The sequence below is a fragment of the Solea solea genome, chromosome 12 (assembly GCF_958295425.1).
Source record: "Solea solea chromosome 12, fSolSol10.1, whole genome shotgun sequence".
NCBI classification, from domain to species: Eukaryota; Metazoa; Chordata; class Actinopteri; order Pleuronectiformes; family Soleidae; genus Solea; species Solea solea.
In genome coordinates, this window is record NC_081145.1 from 5,060,222 (window position 1) to 5,081,822 (window position 21,601).

A 21,601-nucleotide genomic window follows, 5' to 3' on the forward strand; every position below is an offset into this window, starting at 1 on the left:
ATGGGAAAAAACACCTAAGGAATGCAATTTACTCTCTGTTTGTGTTGAGATGAAGCAATTTCAAAATTCCAATGTTAAAATAACCTTTATTAATGCAACACTATGTACACTTAATAATTCAGAATCCTTTAATTGGATAAAACAAAAATACATTCACAATTTCTGTATAATCTGTAATCATCAATCAACTGGCTGCACGATTGCCAAATAAAGATCCAGTGTTTATATGACATAGTGACATATTTCATACCAAAGATAGTCGTAGTTTTGACAAAATGAAGAAATCTTATTTTAAAATTGCCCAAAACATCTATAATTCTACAAAACAATCTAACTTGGGTGACCTGGCTTTGCTCAACTGACTCATTGGCTCTGTTTTTAAGTAGTGAGTCGGAAAATGAGACACATAACTTATATATGTACATTCAATAGCCATGTGATTTACAATATGCCTTTGCAAACTTACATTATGGAGATCCCAACATGTGTGAATATATATGAGTATATTGTATAGACTGATCATTAGATTATTTAAAAGTATAGGATTCTATCCTGTGTTTGTTACCAAGACCGTTTGTTATCCAGTACGTTCTATTGCAAATAAGGTGAAATCCAGAGTGTCATTATCAGGTGTTTGCTCCTTTGTGGTGCTCATTGTAATAATCATGGAAAGGTGAATTAAGGCTGATTCCTGGTTTGTCATGCAGGGTGAGTTACACTGTAACACCCTCATTTTCACAAAGAGAAAATACATGTGTGGAGAATAAAGTAGTGTATGGATGAATGGATGGACGGACGGATAGATGTACTATGCAATGCAATAAGAAGAAACTGAAAATATGACCTTTGACCCAGTAAGATTTATACACAAGATCACAGGCTAGAAAATATGGTGTGGCCATGTCTAAATACTGGTATGTTAGTATATTAGATCATTTTACATGTGCTTTTTACAACATTTATCATTAATAAAATGTGAGACATTTTGTCAAAGACTAAGTTGCTTTTTGTAATGTCATATATATATATATATGTATATGTATATATATACATATATATGGATTCCTGATTTCCTATAACAACACTTGTGGGATATTGAATGAGCAGGGAAAGAAAAGGCTAAAACTGCAAGATTTCTTGTATACTCAATACTAAGGGCGGATTTCAGAGCTCAGCTATAATAAGGGATGAACAGAGTAATCACATTAACCTCACTACACCTTGGCCTCAGCCAGAGGAAGACAGAGTTCATATGTCCTTTAACAGGTGTGACCCTCCCTTAACCTTCAGACTCAGATTGAAGTAGTTTGATCTAAACTTAAAGGTGTTAGAGATGGAACAGACAAGGAGAACACAAACAAGTATTGCCAGGTGACGACAACAGCTTCTTGTGGCGTGTAGTTTGGTCACATGTGCCCACTGCATCTGTTCGTGGCTGCTGGGGTTGGAATGGTAGGTCCCGATCGAGCGTTTCCCTTTCCTGACGACTCAGTAAAGCCGCTTTTCATAACTACATTTGAAGATTGAAAAACAGAGTGACGCATCAGCATTTTCTAAAAAGCAGAATATCTAAAATGGAGATGAATGAATAGAAGACAAAGAAGACAAAGAAGACAATAGAAGACAATGATGGAGTCATTATAACCACGTGGATGTACTTACATGGCACATAAGAAAATCTAATATGATAGCATGGATAAGAAAAAAAGAGGAAGAGAGAAGACAGTTTGATGGTGCTAAACACAGGTAAAACACATTGAATTTGATTATAAAAGGTTTTTTGACAAACGAATCCAAGTGAAGCTAAGACAACAAGTGGAAACAGCTAAGGACAGAAAAACACTCAAATCACTGGTATTTTAATCACTATTTTAACAGTTTCAAACCTTGAGGTCCAGTGTGTAACATTTAGGCCAGTTTATTGGCAGAAAGGGAATATACATCACATACATGTGTTTTTATAAGCACATAATCGCTATAAAATAAAAAATCATTTGTCATGTCAGAAGATTTAGACCTTTACTAACAGCTGTCTGAGGTATATTTAACATCAGGTGGCTCGACGAAATCACTAACAATGGACTGTGGCGAACAGAGGGACAAGAGAAAGTTGGCAGGCAGATCCTGAGGAAGAAAGTGGACTGGATCAGACACACACTGAGGAAACCAGCACTCACACTCTGAACATAAACAGGAAAACGGAGAGGGGACAGACCAGGGACGGCTGGACACGAGACCCTGAGGTGGAACTGAAAAAACTGGGAAATGGCTCGGGAGAGACAGAGAAGCTAGTCCAGAGTCAAATCAGAAGCAAGAGTGTTGTTGATGCCCGAGAGCACACGTTTGTTTTTTTTAAGCATGAGCTTAATACACAAATGAAGAAGGACAAGATCTTTTCTGGTGTGTGAAAGCCAATGCATCTTCAGCAGTTAGCTGTAGGCAACTGGACTTTGCTTGATTTAGGTTTGAAGATGATTCACCTCTCATCCAAGAAGCTTCTTCAGTTCTGAATAACTGCTATTTCACCTCTGTAGACTGGATACCTGTCTAGAGAGTTGTTAGATTCACCTGAGTCAAGGTGTGAAAAAGGGTCAGAAGCGTCTGCTGTTGTGTGAGTGTTGGAGTTTGTCTTCATTGTTCTGTGTGTGACTGTTGATCCTTTTAGGAAGCGAGCTCAGCACAGCATTGTAGGTGGCCGATAGCTCGTGTCTTAACCGCCCTTTACACCTGACATTAGATGTGTTTTCTGTGATCGGATAGCGCTCATGTAGCACATGCATTTACACCTGGTATTAACATGTGTCACCGGTGTCCACATCAAGGTCCGATTGCTATCCGACACATTTGGAAAAGGGAGGGATGAAAGGATGAGTCCACCGTTTGTTATTATCTGCATTCTTAACATTTAAATCTTACACACTGGACCTTTAGGACTATACAAACATTTGTAAGTGTGGAGTGAGAAGGGGGAAAAAGTCAGACTTACGAGTGGAGGCCATGAACTCCTCCCTCCATTTGAGCAGACATGGTCCTCTTCTCAAACTTCAGCTCTCCAGAATACATCATCGACCTGAGAGAGAGACACACACACACACACACACTGTAAACTTAGAGTCAAACAAGTCACAAACACACAAACAAATGATTCCAAACCTACCGTAAAATGGACAAACTCTTGGCTCCTATGTCCTGACAGCCATGTTGGATGCCAGCGATGAGGTAAGGAGCAAATTTATGGATGGAGCCTTTATCTTGTACTGAGCCTGACACACCTTGGGCCACCTTGACTTTATCTCCCTCACTGGACACACACAAAAATATTCAAACAAAATAAGAGTGCAGCTTTTTCTAAAATCAACATGTGCAGACGAAAAGTCCCTGTCACAGCACCTGAAGTAGCGTTTCTGACTGTTGTTTTTCTCCATGGCGTCCAGCGAGCCCATTCCTCTGTACTTCTTCAGACGCACACCATCTGAAAAGAAATACTCTCCTGGAGCTTCAGTGGTTGCCGCCAGCAACGACCCCATCATCACTGAGGGCAGAAATAAGGGACTATTAAGCACTGTTAAACATGATCCCCCATTAACTCACTTCTCCAATAAAAACCAGCACCATCTAACATTAAACGCACTCACGGTGCTTAATAATGAATCTTGAAATTGCCCTGATTCACGCTGAACTTGGTACATTAGCTTTTAGTTTTTAGCACCAAAAAAGGGGAATGAAGAAGAAAGTTGAGTCATTAAACATTTTAAACATTTACTCATTTTCCCTGCATTTGTTTTTTTTAACCTAGTTATTTTCACTTTAATTGCTTCTAAAGTGTTGTTTTTAATAAACCTTTATTATTATCTTTTATATGTATTTTTTTTTATCTTCTTTTTTTCTCCTCATGACCAGACGCTGCTCTGTATTTGTGTTTGCTTCACCTGAATTTGGTCATTTTATTGTTCTGTTTTGTATTGTTAATGTTGTGCTACCCAGTTTCAAATACAACCTCAGGGCATCGCTGTAAAAGAGCTCACTGCTCAGTCAATATCTACAAATAAACAACAATAACTACGATACTAAGACTTGTTTTTGCTCTATTACATGTCCCACTAAAAGATAATCATGCAGTGCTGACTTCTACAGTTGTAAACTGCTTTTCACACATATAAATATCATAAAAATCTTTATAAATGTACCCGTTGATGCTCCCAGGGCCAGAGCTTTAACCACATGTCCAACCGTCTGAATTCCTCCATCAGCAATCACCGGCACTCCAAAGCGACGAGCGTATTCTGCCACCTTGTACACTGATGTTCCTTGGGGTCGTCCACAGGCCATCACTGACAGACAGGAGTAAAATAATGAACACAATAATGTACGTGTACACGCTTTACCTTTCACTTGATAGGAAACAATATTATTTTCTGATATATAACACATATATATGTATGTATAGTGCACACAGCATCCAACCTTCCTGGGTGATACAGATGGAGCCACATCCCATGCCCACTCTCAGAGCATCCACACCTGCATCTATGAGGTTCTTGGCCTGAGCAGCTGTCACCACTACACAGAATCAGAGGCACAGAAAGAAAACAAGCTTCTGTAAATGGTGAAGGGATTGTTGAGGAGGAGGTTTGACTCCACACATGCAGGAGAGAGTTCAGACAATGACTTCACCATTTCCTCCGACCACCTGCAGCTCAGGGTACTTCTGTTTGATGTAGTTTATCATGTTGATCTGATACACTGAGTTTCCTTGGGAGGAGTCCTGCAAGTTTATATGCAGTCAGATTAGATACATTTTCAAGAAAAAACAAGCATTTTTAACGCAGTTAAGACCTACCAGGACGACCACATCCACCCCAGCCTGCACTAGGATGTCCAGTCTGTATTTGTCATCCTCCCTGGTGCCGATGGCAGCCCCGCACAAAAGCTGCTTGCGGGAGTCCTTAGAAGCCAAGGGGTAGTCTCTGTTCTTCTTTAAGTCAGTCCGAGCAATGATGGCCACCAGCTCATCACTGTCGTTCACTATCGGGAGCTTACCTACAGGGGTCAGAGGGGTCAGGCTGAATACTTCAAGACTCTACAGACGAAAGACTTTTCTGGTAATGTTTTACCTTTTTTGCTCCGTTGCAGTATATCATTAGCCTCCTTCAGTGTGACTCCAGCTGGTGCAACAACTAAATCTTCTCTTTTTGTCATTGCCTGAATCCAAAAGAGGTTCAAATGAATAAAACTGTGTCAAATATACATTTAATCAGGGGTGTTTTCCCCCCTCCAGGACAGCTTTTTTCAACTAAGTTCATAGTTCCAAAACTGGTTCACATACATTTATTTTATTTAATTTAACCAGCTGCTCTTTTATAATCGAACCTCTTTCATTGGTTGATGTCCAGCAGGCATAATTCACTTATTCAGATGCTCAAATAAACTGTTTGGTAATAGAACTGTATGTACAACTTGCATATGTCTCTGTAGATGTCATCTTCCCAATTTAAGAACTGATTTGGTCCGTTTAGGGTTCACAAAATGTATCTTTGTGTTTTTTTAATGCTCAACACTGGGTTAGGGTTGGGGTGAGAACCATGGTAAAAACTCTAGAAACCCTAAACCAGGCCCAGTTCCTCTAGTTTGCTTCAGTTTGGTTCCATGTTTTCCCCGTGTGTGCCTGAAGTCCTCCTGAAACAAACACACATCAGTCGGAGCCTGACCTCCTCCAGCGGTTTGTCGTGGTCCTTCTCAGACAGGAAGTCAATGTCTCTGGAGGTGACGATGCCGACCAGCTTGCTGCCCATCTGGCCAGTTTCTGTAACGGGGATCCCAGAGAAACCATGGCGTGTCTTGGCCTCGAACACGTCGCCCACTGTGTGTCGGGGACTCATCACCACCGGGTCTGTAATGAAGCCCTGCTCAAATTTCTGACAGGAACAGAGCACAAGAGGGGTGGAGTTGAAAATAAAGAAAAATGGACCATACATACAAGTGTTTGTTATTAAAAGATGGTTTCCATGATATGATAAGATGAAAGCATAAAAGGTAGCAGAGGGGCACTAGGACCTAGGAGAGACAACTTTGTCAAGCCAGGAAATCAGGGATAAATTGGCTGATTGGCAGCAGGTGTGAAACACTCTGCTCTCCTCATGACAACATTGTCTTGGCTGCTTCTCCATGCGAGGCTCTGGTAAGTCAAACAGGATGTTTACACATTATATCATATTATATTATATTTAGCTTTTTATTGCATGGTTTACCCTGAGGTGCATGATGTATTAAAGTGGCTCTGCCGTTATTGTATGTAGAAAGAAAAGAAAGACATGTCTGCAAAGCACTACCTGCTGTTCGTATTATTTCAGTATTGTTTTAACAGTAATTTGCTTTAGTAATAGTGACTTTTTTTTAAAAGGTTGAGTTTGTGTTGCAGTTTTGATTTTGTTTCTTTCACCGGCGTGTCTGAGGTGCTAGGAGTTCAACCACATAGTGTTATGGTTTGTTTGTTTTATTTCCATTTTCCAGTCGTGGTAGGTCCTCTCCTCTTCTTTACTTCATTTTTACTGTTTTAGTAAATGTCAAGGTGTGTATTGTATGAAAACAATGTAATATGTATAAATGTAATAGCATGATGATAAACATTTTCTCAGTCAGTCGCTGGGTCGCCTGTTATGTGCATTTCCAATTTGTGGACAAAAACTAAATGAAGGCACTAAACAATCAGTGCAGTAACTATTCAATATGTGCCTGTTTTTTATGTTTGTGGGTATTTTTGGAGTTACAGATGAATGGAATATCTGTCAGTGCAGCACTGTGGGATTTGGGGCGCAAAAGTGTTGCACTTTTTTCTGATAATCTTGGATGTTTTTAACTAAACACTACCAAAGTTGTCACTCCACACACTGGTGCCCTTACTAAGTCACCTACCAAATTTGAAGCCTGTCAGGTGACACGTTGGATAGTTATGACAGACAGATGCTCCTTGCATTTTTTAAACACAGCTGCCATTGAGGTGATAGAATATAGACAGAATGTAATACTACATATTTGCCAGCAACATTTTTTACAATATTAATAATAAGACATATGGTTGTTATCAAATGACAGGCATTACAACATTAAATGACATATGTAAGTACATTAGGTGTTTTGATTGCAGTTGTCCTCATTATTTACTTTTTTTGATATTAATAGATTTTTTTTCGCATCATGAATATAATAATATTATTATTGTGAAGTAGACATTGTTCCATATCAAAACCAGCACTTTTATTTTGAAATTCTGCAAAATAGCTTGACTGTGATATCGTGATGGATTATTGTTATGATTTGAAGGTCATATTTTCTCTGGACTTGCCCCCTCCTGACCAGACTAGATGCTCATTGGCCCCCAGGTCACTTGAGTTTAACACCCCTGACTAATGAGTTATTTTGAGGTGAACTATATTTTAAAGTGTGTGCATCTACTACTTAACTAACGCCCAACATTTGCTTATTAACAGCAGTGCATACATGTGGATTTTCCTTTACCAAATCCAGCTACAGTTTTCAGTGCATTGTAATGGAAACCAGGTCACTGAGGGCAGCTGGTGCCACAGTGAGTGTCACACACACACCGTGTTGACAGCGTCTGTCTTACCTTGACTTTGCGCACCTCATTAGCCTGCAACTCTACTGTGCAGTTATGATGAATGATGCCAATCCCACCCATCAGCTGGAAAGCAGCCAATCAGAGACAAGGAAGAGACTCATTATACTCATGTACACGTGATTCATTGGAGCAGGTGAGCTCTGTGGTCTGTGTGTGTCAGGTCGTGCTGTGCACTCACTGCCATGGCGATGGCCATAGATGACTCTGTGACGGTATCCATGGGAGACGAAATGAGCGGCGTCTTCAGGGTGATCTTCCTTGTCAGCGCAGATGTTAGATCCTAAAGTGTGGTGCATTTAGAAAGAGAAACACGTAATGACCTCATGACAGAAAATAGGTCTACACCAATGAGTGTGTGTGTGTGTGTGTGTGTGTGTGTTAAATAGTGTGCAGCACAACACAATCTTAATTTTTATTTTTGCCAATAAACAAAAATGTTCTAAACTGATGCTGAATTGACCTCCTGAGTTAGTGAGTGTTAGATAGCGCAGGTGTGTCTGTTTTGAACACCTACTTCAGAGTTATCACCCATGTGACCGAGGCAGGAAATTAATTGAACGTCCCAGCAGAGCAGGGCAGAGACGAAAACAAAGCAAGTCAAATAAACACCCCGCTGCTTAAGGAGCCTCAACTAAATTACTGGAATTAATTACATGGAAACCCCTGACTGTGCACATGGATATTTGTGAGGGATAGAATATTTGAACAAAACACTAGCGTTTTTAAATAAGGTCAAGGGCAGGAAGACGGTTGCAGCCTGAAGGAATCGCACATGAAAAACTCTTTGCCTGTCACGAGTCTAACTGCTCATGAAGAGTGAAATAAAACAGAATTAACAAAGGTAACGCTTTACAATACAGTTTTAATTAACCGCTCATTTATGTTCAGGTTAATGAAATTAGGAAATGAATACAGGGTATTCAAGGATCTATAAAGCTACTGTTCATGTCAGTAATAACTGTTAACTGACAGTTAATTTGAGCTTTAAGTAACTGTAAATGTCTTTCTTTGGATAACATTTATAGATATTTTCTGTATACAATTGTATAATAGCACTAAATAATCATGACTTAACATTAGCTCAAGCATCACTTAAGCAAACGCTGCCTTTATTGATGATCCATGTGACCCTTTTTTTTAAGTATTTTTATTAAGATTAAATAAAGGTTAATACATCGTTGTGAAGTCTTTGTTAAACACATAATAATAATGCTAATAATACATTTTATTGGTTGGCACCTTCTCATACAAAACACATGGAGCATTATTAAGGTGATGGATGGTTAATTAATACTTAAATTTATTATACTAGTTAATTAATAAGTAATTTGGTACTTATATAAACAGCTAACCTTGTTAACTGATGTTACCAGTAGCTTTAAAAACCCTCAAATTATGGGAATAACATTATTAAATGTTTAGTTAAAACATGAATTAACATTCCATAAATGCTTATTCATTTCTTATGCATTTTCTCATGTTTTAAATTTAAAATAGTTTTCTGGGGTCCCACTTTTTGAAGATGGTCATGACCCAATTAACAATATAATACATTATGACAAGAAAATGCTGGTGTGTGTGTACAGACTAATTTAATTTTACTTAATTCACTGTGTACTCTCTGATAGTCTAAAGCTTGATTTCTGGCATGTTTAGCTGCAGGTGCAGAAGTGCAGTTTTTGTGCTCCACAGTGTGGTTGTACTCACCACCTCATCAGATGTGAAATCTATGAAGCCAGGCAGGATCAAAAAGTCACTGAGAGGAGGGAGAGAAAACAGACGTGGTCTGAGCGTAACATCTTATACTGCAGCTACAAAACTATTAGATTATATTCATCATTACTTTTGCCATAAAAAGGATCATACAACTTTAATTCCTCCAATGCAGCAGTTTTTCAAGCAGGCATAATGTTAAGCATTTCAACCCACTTAAATATTCTCCATTTATCCTCTGCACCACTGATAAATCCTCTATATAGCCTCCATTAAGGAAACTCCACTCATCACTCGTTAGTGAACTGTATACACACACACGTACACACACACACACACATACACACAGGCAGTGCTTTTAATGTCCGTGACACCACTCAGACTTATCCTTGAAAGTCTCGTTCATCATAATCCTCCATGTTGGAAACAAGCAGATGTGTCATCAGTGATATTACTAAACACTTAATGGAGCATGTTGCATAATTCTGTGTCACTGGTGCACGTGCACACGCTGTGTGCTAGAAATGTGTCTGTGTTTAAGTCCACTTGTTTTTATATGAAGAACAAGAAGAATATATTTATTAGGTTTCTTCAAACAAGAGCAAAACAATATAAAAAAAAACCCTCAATGATAAGAAAAAAGAGAAACTAATTCAAAAACCATGTATAAAATGTGTTAAATAGCATTAGTTGATTTTTTTTTTTGACAAAATGCAGCAAAAATATTTAACTAGAAAGTTCAAAAAGTCTGGACTCATATGGCAGAAGTCCATGAAGAAACACTCGAGGGCAGATCGACAGCAACAATAGGATTTTCTTACTTGTATGTGAGTCCGTCACCAATGGAGAAGAGTTGCTGTGCTGTTAAACCGTCTTCAGGAACATAACCTGTGCCTCCACTGATCAAGTAGTCAGCCATGCTGCAATAGGACGACACACATCAAGCAGCGGCCATTTTAACCCATTTAACCAAGACATTTGTATTCATTTCTTTTTCTAAAATGTCTAATTATCTCTTTTTAATTGCATCAATTCTCCATATTATATTTAATACCTCTTTTAAATTGGTGAAATATCATCATACGTATCTTAGCTGTGATATCATGATGGAATATTGTGTTATAATCTTAAACTCTACTGAACTGTCTTTAGACCACTCCCCTCTTGACCAGACTCTCGTTTTAAAGGTCACATCATCAGTCAGGACTAGTACAAACTTGGGTACATTGTAACCACTCATTTATTGACAACCATACCCTGTATCTGGGTAAATCTTTGAACTGGTAAACCAATCATTTCCAAGCAAACGTCAACCCGTTTGTGGGTCGTGATTTGATAAATGTGTACAGAAATGTAACAAAAAATAAATGTACGACCAAGAATAAGGTCGTACTTTCTTTTAAGTACAGCATAGTAAGTAAGCAACATATTAATTGCAATAATTATTACAAATATACTGTCAGAAAGAGATAAATATAATTATATTTAACCACTTTAATTGAATTGAATGCTTTTCAGTACACATCTTCACAAATTCTATTAACTTACAAATATGATGTGTATTACACATTTTATCTTTTATATATTATTTTTTTGTAATACAGTGGTTCTCAAACCTTTTATACCAAGAACCACCTGAGAACCACTTGAGAACCGTGGATGTAATGCAACTTATTTCTCCCGGGGATTAATTAAGTGTTCTGATTCTGATTTACGCCTTGTTCACAACACGATAATTGCCACTTTAACTCTTGACCTCCTGTTTTCTCACACGCTTGCAGGAGGCGGATCCTTTTACCAATGTAGACGCCAGACATGCTAATAAAAAGAATCCGTCGTTGTCCATGGAAAGTCCTTCTGTGACGACAGCACAGCAGATAAGAGGATCTGCTGTGCTGTGAGTGATAAATGAGCTTGTGAGTTTAGTGGATAAACATCAGAAAACATTGCATTCACAATGTTATAGTTAGAGAAGTGTCTGTTACATTCAAACCATTGTCAAAGGAGTTCACACAATGCTGATTCATTTTTTTCCCTGTGACACATGGAGGCAGCAACATTTTCAAATTCAAGGCTGTTGACCCGAGAAAAGAAAGAAACAAACAAAAAGTGAATTCTACTGCTCCAAGAAACTCAATTGTTCAGTAGTTTGATGTGATAACAGCTTCTTGACCCTGTGTGACCCTGTGCTGCCACTGTATTCACACAAACACTCCCTCAATCAGGTCTGATGGTTTTGCCCGACAGAGCCAAAGGCCAAAGAGAGGCAGAATAATAAATGTTACAGGAAGTAAAGTAAATAAGCCTCGTTTCTGGCAAAGGAAATGAATGTTGGCAATGTTTTTAACTAGAAAAATAATCTGCTTTTAAGAAAAATTCTGATTTTAATTACCAGTAACAGGCTTTAACAGTGGTTTCCATGAAATCCTAGAACTGCTCCTGCTCCTGGTTTGTGTGTTCAATACTCACTATCACAGATTAGTGTGTGTGTGTGTGTGTGTGTGTGTGTGTGTGTGTGTGTACAAATCAATGACATTTTAAAGTATACATTAGTAAAGTCGCCTTAATCAAGAAAAGGAAGACTCATGTTAAGTATTTCTAACATCGCAGACATTCTTTGCTTGTGAACACAGTTTGATAAAACGCAGGTCACTTTTGTCTCTTGTGTCCCATTCCTTGTTTTAAGGAACATTAGATTAACAAGCTTGTTTCAGTTATTCTAGCCAAGCTTTCTTCATTGGTAGATTATTTTTCTTAAAATTAGAACATTTTCAATTGATAAAATGAAGAATATTCAAGCAGACGTAGAATAATAACATCGTCAACAAAGACATATCATTCAAAGTTACACTCTGCAGATATGCCGATCACTGCACACACACACACACACACACACACACACACACACCACGTGTCCTGCATGTTATTGGTCCAACATTTTCTACAACGTGACATTTCGTTATAGGCAAGTTGCTGTGCTGCTCCTTATTAAAGAAGAAGGAACTTTTCTACCATGAAGCATAGTTCAGCTTTTCCTCTAGAATTTGAGATTTGGCCTTGTAAGGTAAAACACATGGCCCAATAATGCATGAATTGCTGTTTTGGTGCTTTTGTTTTGGTGAGTCACTGCTGTCATAAAAATGAGTCTTTTTAACATCAACCACGATGACCAAAGATTACACACTGCAGCTTTAAACTTAAACTCTGTGTCCACAAACACTTCATCTAGTAAATACGACATTCGAGACCTTGCATGTTATTCAGAGAAGTGAGTGTGACACCGACCTTTCGGGTTCAAATCCAGCTTGGATCCGTGTAGCACTGTATCGCTGGGCCGCAGTCTCATGCCCGTGTCCATGTGGCGCCGGGTGGGCGTAGGCGCCAAAGGCGGGGGCTTGTTCCCCGTCTCTGTTTGAGATGCGAGGCCGTGCTGGCTCCATGTCGCCCACAATCCTCCGGTAATCAATCTGGTAAGTGTCCCTCTCTCCATCTCCAAAGCGGTCATAACCATGACCCTCCATCTCTGGGAAATCCAGGGCTACAACCTCCACAGGGCCCCACCACCTCAAACACAAACACCTACTCACTCACTCACTCACTCTCTCACTCACTCTTCAAGCACTTCTGACTTGTATCATACACATGAACAAAATCATCACACCCTCACACACACACACACACACACACACACATGCACCAAGTAGACAATGTCCCCAGTGGCTCCCAATAGCAACACACTTAGATTCAATTATAAGCTCTCATGAGCACCCATTGCTTTGAGTACATGCTCACACAAACACCTTTCAGACACACCTGACATGAGAGGAAGCCGCGTATGTCTGGTCAGCAAACCCTGTAACAATGGACCACAACGGACACAATTTCACAAACTCGGCCTCGCGTACAGCAGAATGAAACAGATGGAGATGTCTGCTTCTGAAATCCTTCCAGCAGCAGCAGCAGCAGCAGTCGTCGTAGAAATGTCTCAAAACAATGTTGTTTTCCTGGAGGAGGTTTTGTATTCCGGTTTCCTAGCACTCATCCTTGGAGGCCGTCGAGGCCTTCAGCCAGGTGGCAAGAGTTTGAAGCTCACCTGTTGCTGAAGTTGAGTATCTTGCCAAAGCAAATTTGATATGATGTTGCACCTGTTTGTTCCCCAGCTGGAGGCAGGAGCAGCCACAGGGGCAAAGAGTCAGATCTTGTTAGGTGGCAGAATCCCTCGTCCCTGTGGAGGAGCAGAGCTGCTTGGTTATCCCTAAGGCAGGGAGCTTCTCTCCCCACTCTGTTCTCCTGGTGCCTGCTGAGCTTAACTCTGTTTCTGACAGTAGCAGACGTCACTCTCCCACAAAGAGGATTGGGAGCGTTAATGCAGGGACGGGGTGGGGTGAGATGGGTGTTATCGGGTGGAGAGCACCAGTAGGACTGTGGAGGAGAAGGACAGGTCAAGATGACGCCTGAAACACTGGACACTTTCACCTCATTGTCGCGCCGCGGCGTGAACGTGAGAGTGTTCGGTGCTGAGGGAGTCGGAGCGGTGAATCGACCGTTTCACTGCAGCTTCTGCAAGGACACGTCATAAATGTGTGTGTTTGTGAAGGAAAGTAGAACCTTTCAAAACAAGTGGAATTCACTGTTGGTTTTTTTAGTTAGGTGACTTTAATCCCAGATATAGTCACTCATGTTGTGATAATAGTGCTGTGTTTAATAAGAGATTAAACTTCAAGTTCTTCAAATATTTATTTTTCTGATATTATTTGAACTTTAATTAACTCGATAACTCGGTTTAATAGTAGTGATCAACCAACTGAGTCAAACTGAGGCAAGAGAATAACTTTGTTGCCTTGGTTGCCCTCGACACCTTCATCTGCAGGTGACTGACTGACTGCTTGTGACAGTTACCGAGGGATTGAGCCAGAAAAGCCTCTTACCCAGTCTCTCTCTCTCTCCCCCTCTCTCTCACAAGCCCACTGGAAGAAGCGTCTCACACACACACACACACACACACACTCATAGTTGACAATGGAAAACTTGTAAGCCCTGTTTTACAGTTTTACTGTCTTAACTACCAAAAAGTACAGAATCAATTACTAAATGAATTGTCAATTATTTTGATAATTAATTCATCAGTGTGAGGTTATATTTTTTTTTTCATCATTAAAACAAGCTTTCATATTTTTCAGCTTCTTAAATGTGAATATTTTCAGTTTTTTTTTTGCTCCATATAACAAAGAAATCATTCAGACATGTGAGAATCATTTCCAGGTTTTGAAAAACATTGATCGACATTTTCTGGACCAAAAGATCACTCAAAAAATTGATTTTGTTCGATTTTATTTTATTTCTGCTTCTTCCAAACAGCGGATCGCCGACTCTTTCAATGATCCGTGTCGTGATCAGCGCTAATGACAGTTTATGAGGCAGGGGATTCGTTGATGCAGCGAGCAGCCACATGAGCTTTCAAGTTATCCACCTGGAACAAAAAAAAAAGAATCATTTAAAAACAACTTGTATTAGGTTAAATGTTGTCAAAACTGGGAGCAGATCTCACCGAGCCTCTCCACCAGTTCGGGGTGATGTCTTTGAAGGGCCGTGTAGAAGGCAGCTTTGACAGTTACCCCTCCTGGACGAAACGTCCTTTGAAAGAGCGCCCTCATTTGTTGATGGCTCGTCTTTTCCGCTTCAATCACCGAGTAGGTTTCAGTGTGGACCATGTTTCCGAGCTCCTCTACGATCGCCATTACCTCGGACACGTGTTGAATTAGCGCCGCCCTGTTGTTGTCCACAAACTTGGCTGTTTGACAACGAGCAGCAATTAGAGCATGAGCATGAAAAGTGGGATTAAATTGGAAACGGATGTGCCAGTTCACTGACACGGACGCTCACCTTTATCTCTGTCACTCACTGTTTTAGTAGAATTGTCCTGCTTGTAAAAGTAAAAATTGAATTTAATCCGTTGACCGCTGACAATTATTTACAGCGCGATATCAATTATTGAAGTCGTCAGACTTAATGACTAGTATACCTGTGCTGAAGCCTTTTCACTTTGTATAACTCTGACGCCATTCACAGTGGCATGTGCCTTTGATTGTTCTGAAAGAAAACAAACACTCACGTGAGATGATTTATTATAAAACGTAAACAAGACTCAGATTAAATGTATGTGTTTAACAAAGTACTGTACCTGTTGTCTGAGGAAAGCAGTGGAATGTCACACTTGAATGCTGATTACTTGTGTTTGACTGCAGGAGGAGAAAACAGTAACGGGAGAAAGACATAAACCAATTAGAGAAGTGTTTGTTCGTAAATTACATACAGTGACAAGTTATTTTTCAGAGGTATATTTCATTTTTTTCACAGTGAATTCATGAGTTGTACCAAAGTTGTCAAGACGTGATGAACTGCCACATGAATTTCTATCCTTTGCTTTGAGAAAAGTGTCTCAGTGACCTCAAGGCATTCTGAAACATAAAGCAATTCACATTTTAGAGGACATCACAGTAAATCACAGTAAGTCACTATGTTTACATACAGATTATTGTCTTTGTCCGACTAGAATCTGACTTTTAACATGCATATAGTATTAAGAAAGATTAAAGTATGGATTTGATTTCAGGGTCTGAACTTCTTGAATCGTAAAGGCCCATTGTCTATTGTCTATTGGCAGGAAGTGTTTGTGTGTGTTTGTATAATGCTAAAATTGCTTTAAAATAAAACTCATTTGGTAGAATTACCCTTTTATTTGTACTTTAGGCAAGAGTCTTGTTTTATGGAGGTCGTCATCTTGTGGCACAATGTTGTACAATTGTTTACAAGCTGCCAGAATGGAAAGCTTATTACACAGCTGAAGAAAAATCACTTGAACCTGATACAGTGAACACGTACAGTAAATGCATAACCAACAAAGGACTAAATGGCAAAAAAGGGTGGGAGTGAGGAAGGCTAAATCCCAGGTAGGCCCACTTGGCTATGCTCCCACCATTTTTGCATGTTGAAGTAGAGGGATAATGCCCCCTCAAATGGATTTTTTTTCAGGGGTCACTAAGGAGCTGGAGGGCTATGGGATTCTCCCCAGATTAAGGAATAACTAAATTAACATAGCATTGGTTATCATGTAACCCTGTGCTAACCACATCAAAATTAGCGAGTGTTTTCTGACAGGTTTGGCCTTAACAGAAAAACCCGTAATAATTCCTGCGTCATCCCCACGGGGTACCTCAAGTTGATTCTTGCTCAGTTCAAGTGGCAGATCAGTGTTGGGGTGTTAGCAGCTGTGATGAGAATCTGAGCTAAGATGAGCAACAGCCTCAGAATGTGAGCGGACATCTAGATATTTTCTCTCTGAGTCTGACATGGTTTCAAACCTCACTTGCATTTAACGAGTTCCACAGGAAATAGAACGAGGTCACATGGCACAACCTAAACATGTTTACAGTTAAAATGTAAATGCTTTGCATGTTGCATAATGTACATAGGTTTAATGATTATCTTTTTTTTTATTTGTGGCCCTTTGTTTGGTTCATTTATATCAGCGTCATCAAAGAAAAAGGATATTTCCTTTCATGACGGCTTATTGAATGTGGAGGACCAAAAGGGCCAAAATTAAATAAATATATACACCATTAAATCATTCATTAAATGTGTCATTAAATAATTAAATGTGTCATGAAATAATTAAATTAAAACTATGTATAAAACATCATATCTTAATACACAAACCACATTTTTGAATTCTAAATGACGAATTGGGGGGGACTCAAAAGAATATTTATTTCAGGTTTATATTTCTTTTCTCTGCTGCTATGCTGTGATACATGGCAGCCATGCCATTTCAAACCAAAGCAATGAATCAGACTCGATCAGCGTTAGCCCCGCCCTCTGACTTTGATGGGCGAGTTTGACAGATCATTAATAAATAAATAAATTAATTAATTAATTAAGTGTCATTAATAAATTAATTAAATACATGTAATTATTTAATGACACATTTAATTAATTATTTTAACTTATTTTAAGGGTGTCCCATTTGACCACCACCAAGTTTGTTTATTCCATCCTTTCTGGTATATGAAGGCCACCATAGTCCCATGAGGGAAAGAGAAGGGTAAGTGGAGGAGTTGTTGCACTCTGGAGTCTAAATGTCACTAATTCTTCAACACTGGACCTTTTAATCCAGGTCTAAATGTCCAATTGATAGATAAAAAAATCCTCATGCCCATTTAACCGTAGCCAATGCTCTAATATGGGGACATAAAACATGTTAATCAGCGCAACAAATGCAAACCTTTAAAGCAGGGCCTCTTCATTGGATTCTCATCCCAGCACACCTTCATGAGGTCAAGCAGGTCTTTTAATCCTTCTGCCTCCCCCTGGTTAATGTCCTCAAGAGAAGGTCTCTCTCCAAGAGGGATCTTCAGGGCCACAAGACAGCTGTCAGCAGCTGTATATCACCCATGATATGGCGAAGAACACATATACAGTTTGTACATTTAGGTGTCATTTTTCAACATTATATTAATGGAAAAGGTGCAAATTATCTAGGCTTTATACTGTTAACCTTTTTTATTTGTTTTTCGCTATAATGTATACATGCAACTTTGTGTATTACTGTGGTGTATGTATGCATTCATCTGTTAAATCAACCTGCAAAGGGACTACAGATGAAAGTATAAATGGGGATTTTCATTAGTGTGCAGCAGTGCCCCTATTTTCAATCTTATCTCGCTGTGAGGTGATAATTCACGAGGAAACAGTAATTACTGTGCAAACAGAAGAGGAGATGACGGGCTGTCATTTTGGAAAATAATATATTAGATGGTTGAAGTAAAGAAAAACGAAAGTTAGAGGAGATAAATGGTAAGATAATAAAAAAAAACAAGATTTATACATACATGGATAGGGCTCTTTCCCCGTAACAATAGACCACAGAAGGATACCATAGCTGATGAAAAAAAGACACATTGAGATTACAAGTTTAGCACATAGACTTTATGCAAAATGGATGTAGAATTCCAGTTTTTTAAAGTGATGTCTATGAAGTAGGATTATATCACTTTATTTTGATAGTCCATTGTTGATTCTCTACTAGTAATGAACAAGTATTAATTATCAGGTCAACAAATAATGTTTTTTTTTAATCTTGCTTCTTTGTACTGTTCTCAACTGTTTTACACTTTAATTAGATGGTCCTGATTTACTGATGCAAGTGTAGATTCCCTACTAAATAGTCTGATCGTCAACTAACAGCAACTAAGTGTCAACTTGTCTATGCTTTGATGTTTACTTTACAATAAAGTGTCAACTAAGAATTGATCATACGTGTGATCACATGTTGACATGATCCTGTTCACTGTCAAGTGACAGACTAATCCGACATAGATAGTCAACTCATAAGATGCTGACACAATTTACAGAGAACCAGTTGAATGGTGGTTAATAACACTGCAAACATAGCGTTACAATCACTTCTAGTCTACTGACACTGTCACCTTTCAGTTGAATAATTAATAACAACTGATTATCTGGTGACATGAGAGAGTCAACAATGGACTATCAAAACAAAGTGTTACTGTAACAGTTACTACTATACCACTATAGATAATTATAAAAATAACTTGGTTTGATTGGAAGTGTTTAATAAAATGAGCTTCTACATCTCACTTGATTTATAATGTCAGTAAACATTTACCTTAATGGTCTCAATAAGAGTTTGAGGTGAACTTCGACATTGGCAAAGGCAAATCTTGAGGATTCTGTTTCTCAATCAATCAATTTCTATACACAATCTTTGGTTTTGCACCATATTGTACTGAATCTTCAGTAGTTAGCTGTAGGCGAATGGTCTTACTTGATTAAAGTTTGAAAAGGAACAGACATCGCATCACAAAATCACACCAAAAGTAAGGAAAGACAGATTAGGAAATTTGTAAAACGACAAGTCAAGATGCAATAACTCCTCTCTCACCAAAGATTTGACTCTGAGGAAAAGAGATAACACAACACAGTCAGAGACGCAGGAAATACGTCCAACTGAATCCTCACCCAACCTGAAATGTTGGATGTTTTGGCCAAAGAACTAAACTTTCAGTTTCGCCCGTACTTAAACTCAACTCAAACCTGTCCAGTCGCCAACAGCTAACCACTGAAGATGACTATGACCTGGATCTGGATGACTGAGAACCTCAACAGACATTGTATTGAATGATATTTACCTGTATCTGTCGAAGGCACGGACGGGTTCGTACGAAGCTTTAAAAGCCTCGGGAGGCATGTACTTGTACGAGCCTCCGACCTCTCCGCTCTTCTTCTCGTTGCTATTCAAAGCGCTGGTGGAAACTCTGGACAAACCAAAATCTGCCAGCTACTCAGCAAACACACCACACCGTTAGCTTCATTAGCTTCAAACCAAATACCAAATTCACTCGTTGACGCTGATGCATTCTACCTTGGCGTTAAGGTCGTCGTTCAGCAGTACGTTACTTGGTTTCAGGTCGTGGTGAATGAGGTTCCTTGAGTGGAGAAAGTTCATGCCGAGAGCCACTTGATGGGCCAAGCGGAACGTCAGGGGCCATGGAGGATGACCAGAGAGGTCCTGTATCAGAGTCTGGACTGACCCTCTGCTCATGAACTCCATGACTATTCCACTTTGCACGGAGGCTCCTCTGAAGTTTCCCTCATAACTTCCATAAACTCTGAGTACAAACTCGCAGGAGGCCTTGTTCATGAGATCCGCCTCTGCAGACACGAGGGTACTGCAATTGTGGATAATAGAGAGAAAGCAAAAAACAGAAGACATCTTGAACTATTTACATACAGTAGCAGGATGTGAAGGCATTAATTGTTTGCGGCTATTTATACATTTACCCGACACCACCATGTAGCAGCTTAATGGCCACATCAAACCCCCAGTGCTTGTGTCTGGCCTTGTAGACGCGGCCAAACCCCCCAGAACCAACATACTCCCATTTCTCCAAGCTTTCATTGCCAACTAGTTCAGCTGTGTGGCTCAGCAGCGCCATCTACTGCTGAGACTGCAAATCTGTTAAAATCATAGGGTGGATTTAAAAAAACAACAACACACACACAAAGGAAAGAAACACAAGAAAATGACATTCACTTTATTGTAATTAATGTTTGAAGCGACTGTTACAAAGACATTAGAGCAGCAGCTCTTTTGTTCTCTCTTTCTCTTTCTGTGTGTTGTCTGTCAACATTTCTTCAGAGTCTGTGTTTGTGGCTGACTGGACGACACACGTGACACTCAATCTTACATTAAATCCTCTCCCTACTCCTACAAGACTCGTACACTTAGTCACTCGGTAGCAGCAGTGCCATTGCTTCCCTCTAATCTTTCTCCATGAGTTAAATAGAATCACCTGCAAACCTGTAATATAAACTATTCTGCTACAAATCTCTGCCAACCAGCTTTGTTAGCGGTCTGCTCTGCCTGTTATGATTCAATATCAGAACATCTGCAAGAAATACCTTCATCCTTAATCTAGTCCCAAAGTGTTCTTCTTGTTTATACTTACCATATGCGGTACACCCAAACAATCCAACACTCTTATCACACTTATCCTGACTGTGACAGAACAACGTTGGCGCATGCTTGAGCTTCCTGTAGCAGGAAGCTGCAGAGGGGCTGGGTTTATTTATATAAAAAAAATAAAAATAAAAAGAATCCTGACAAACATGCAACAAGTTTGAACTTTACATCACCAACTCCTTCCATTTGCTGAAATGAAAATTCACCCCAAAAATGTAATGTTTTTCTTGTTTTGTTGCAATTCTATATAAAGATCTGACACATCCACAACTTCCTGGAGTGGTGGCAACCATATGCCATATGAGGAAGTTACAAAGGTTGACTTATTTACATCTGTAATACAAAGGTCAGGTGGTGTTTAGTTTGGGCAATTATTTTCCCTAAGGGGCCACATGAGAAACATAAGATAATGTTGAGATAATAATATAAGATAATAGATATGATGCTCAATATTAATTTTATCTCTTTATAAAAAAAAGAAGTAAATTGTATTGTTTTGGTGTAAATTGGGCAGCATACAAACACAAAATAGACAACATTAAGGAAAATGCAGATTTACTAACTAAATTGAAAATATTACTACATTACTACAACTACTATTGTGTGGTGTAGTGTAGTGAATATATTGTCTGACACAACCACGACACCCACACATGTTTTTGTGTATGTTGACTTTTGAATAATGTTGTCTGCACAAGATTATCAAAACT

General features: G+C 39.2%; 2 protein-coding genes across 5 annotated transcripts; both read right to left on the minus strand.

Moving 5' to 3' along the window:
* Positions 1-66: 66 nt before the first annotated feature.
* Positions 67-13,660, minus strand: impdh1a (IMP (inosine 5'-monophosphate) dehydrogenase 1a). 2 transcript variants are annotated; one of them, XM_058646259.1, is made up of 16 exons: positions 12,635-13,660; positions 10,171-10,269; positions 9,344-9,392; positions 7,815-7,916; positions 7,625-7,699; positions 5,709-5,915; positions 5,115-5,202; positions 4,841-5,040; positions 4,675-4,765; positions 4,465-4,560; positions 4,188-4,331; positions 3,391-3,532; positions 3,158-3,301; positions 2,987-3,070; positions 1,663-1,679; positions 67-1,510 (listed from the first exon to the last, which is right to left on the minus strand). In XM_058646259.1, exons 1-16 carry the CDS (start codon positions 12,868-12,870, stop codon positions 1,407-1,409), a joined length of 1,878 nt encoding a protein of 625 aa, XP_058502242.1. In that variant the 5' UTR covers positions 12,871-13,660; the 3' UTR covers positions 67-1,406. The 2 variants fall into 2 exon arrangements, with proteins under 2 accessions (XP_058502242.1, XP_058502243.1); XM_058646260.1 differs by lacking the exon at positions 1,663-1,679 and having other exon boundaries at positions 1,401-1,510.
* A 1,036-nt stretch (positions 13,661-14,696) lies between these two features.
* Positions 14,697-21,172, minus strand: LOC131470183 (receptor-interacting serine/threonine-protein kinase 3-like). Of its 3 annotated transcripts, none has more exons than XM_058645829.1 (12): positions 20,878-21,172; positions 20,210-20,384; positions 19,791-20,097; positions 19,558-19,706; positions 18,238-18,287; positions 17,631-17,786; positions 15,725-15,807; positions 15,531-15,588; positions 15,372-15,439; positions 15,233-15,269; positions 14,898-15,140; positions 14,697-14,819 (listed from the first exon to the last, which is right to left on the minus strand). In XM_058645829.1, the coding sequence occupies exons 2-12, from the start codon at positions 20,362-20,364 to the stop codon at positions 14,812-14,814; spliced, it is 1,314 nt and encodes a 437-aa protein (XP_058501812.1). In that variant the 5' UTR covers positions 20,365-20,384; positions 20,878-21,172; the 3' UTR covers positions 14,697-14,811. The 3 variants fall into 3 exon arrangements, with proteins under 3 accessions (XP_058501812.1, XP_058501811.1, XP_058501814.1); XM_058645828.1 differs by having other exon boundaries at positions 15,233-15,272; XM_058645831.1 differs by lacking the exon at positions 20,878-21,172 and having other exon boundaries at positions 15,233-15,272; positions 19,791-20,333.
* Positions 21,173-21,601: the final 429 nt, after the last annotated feature.

Bases quoted from the DNA above. Each gene is read 5' to 3' on its own strand.
- impdh1a (XM_058646259.1), bottom strand. From the start codon at position 12,870: ATGGAGGGTCATGGTTATGACCGCTTTGGAGATGGAGAGAGGGACACT. The intron at 7,700-7,814 runs GTGAGTGCACAG...GCTGCTTTCCAG, and splicing joins CTATGGCCATCGCCATGGCA to CTGATGGGTGGGATTGGCAT. The intron at 3,302-3,390 runs GTGCTGTGACAG...GTGTGTGTCCAG, and splicing joins AGTCAGAAACGCTACTTCAG to TGAGGGAGATAAAGTCAAGG.
- LOC131470183 (XM_058645828.1), bottom strand. From the start codon at position 20,364: ATGGCGCTGCTGAGCCACACAGCTGAACTAGTTGGCAATGAAAGCTTG. The intron at 20,098-20,209 runs GTAAATGTATAA...CCACAATTGCAG, and splicing joins CTGCTACATGGTGGTGTCGG to TACCCTCGTGTCTGCAGAGG. The intron at 18,288-19,557 runs GTAAATATCATT...TTTTTTCATCAG, and splicing joins CGTGCCTTCGACAGATACAG to CTATGGTATCCTTCTGTGGT.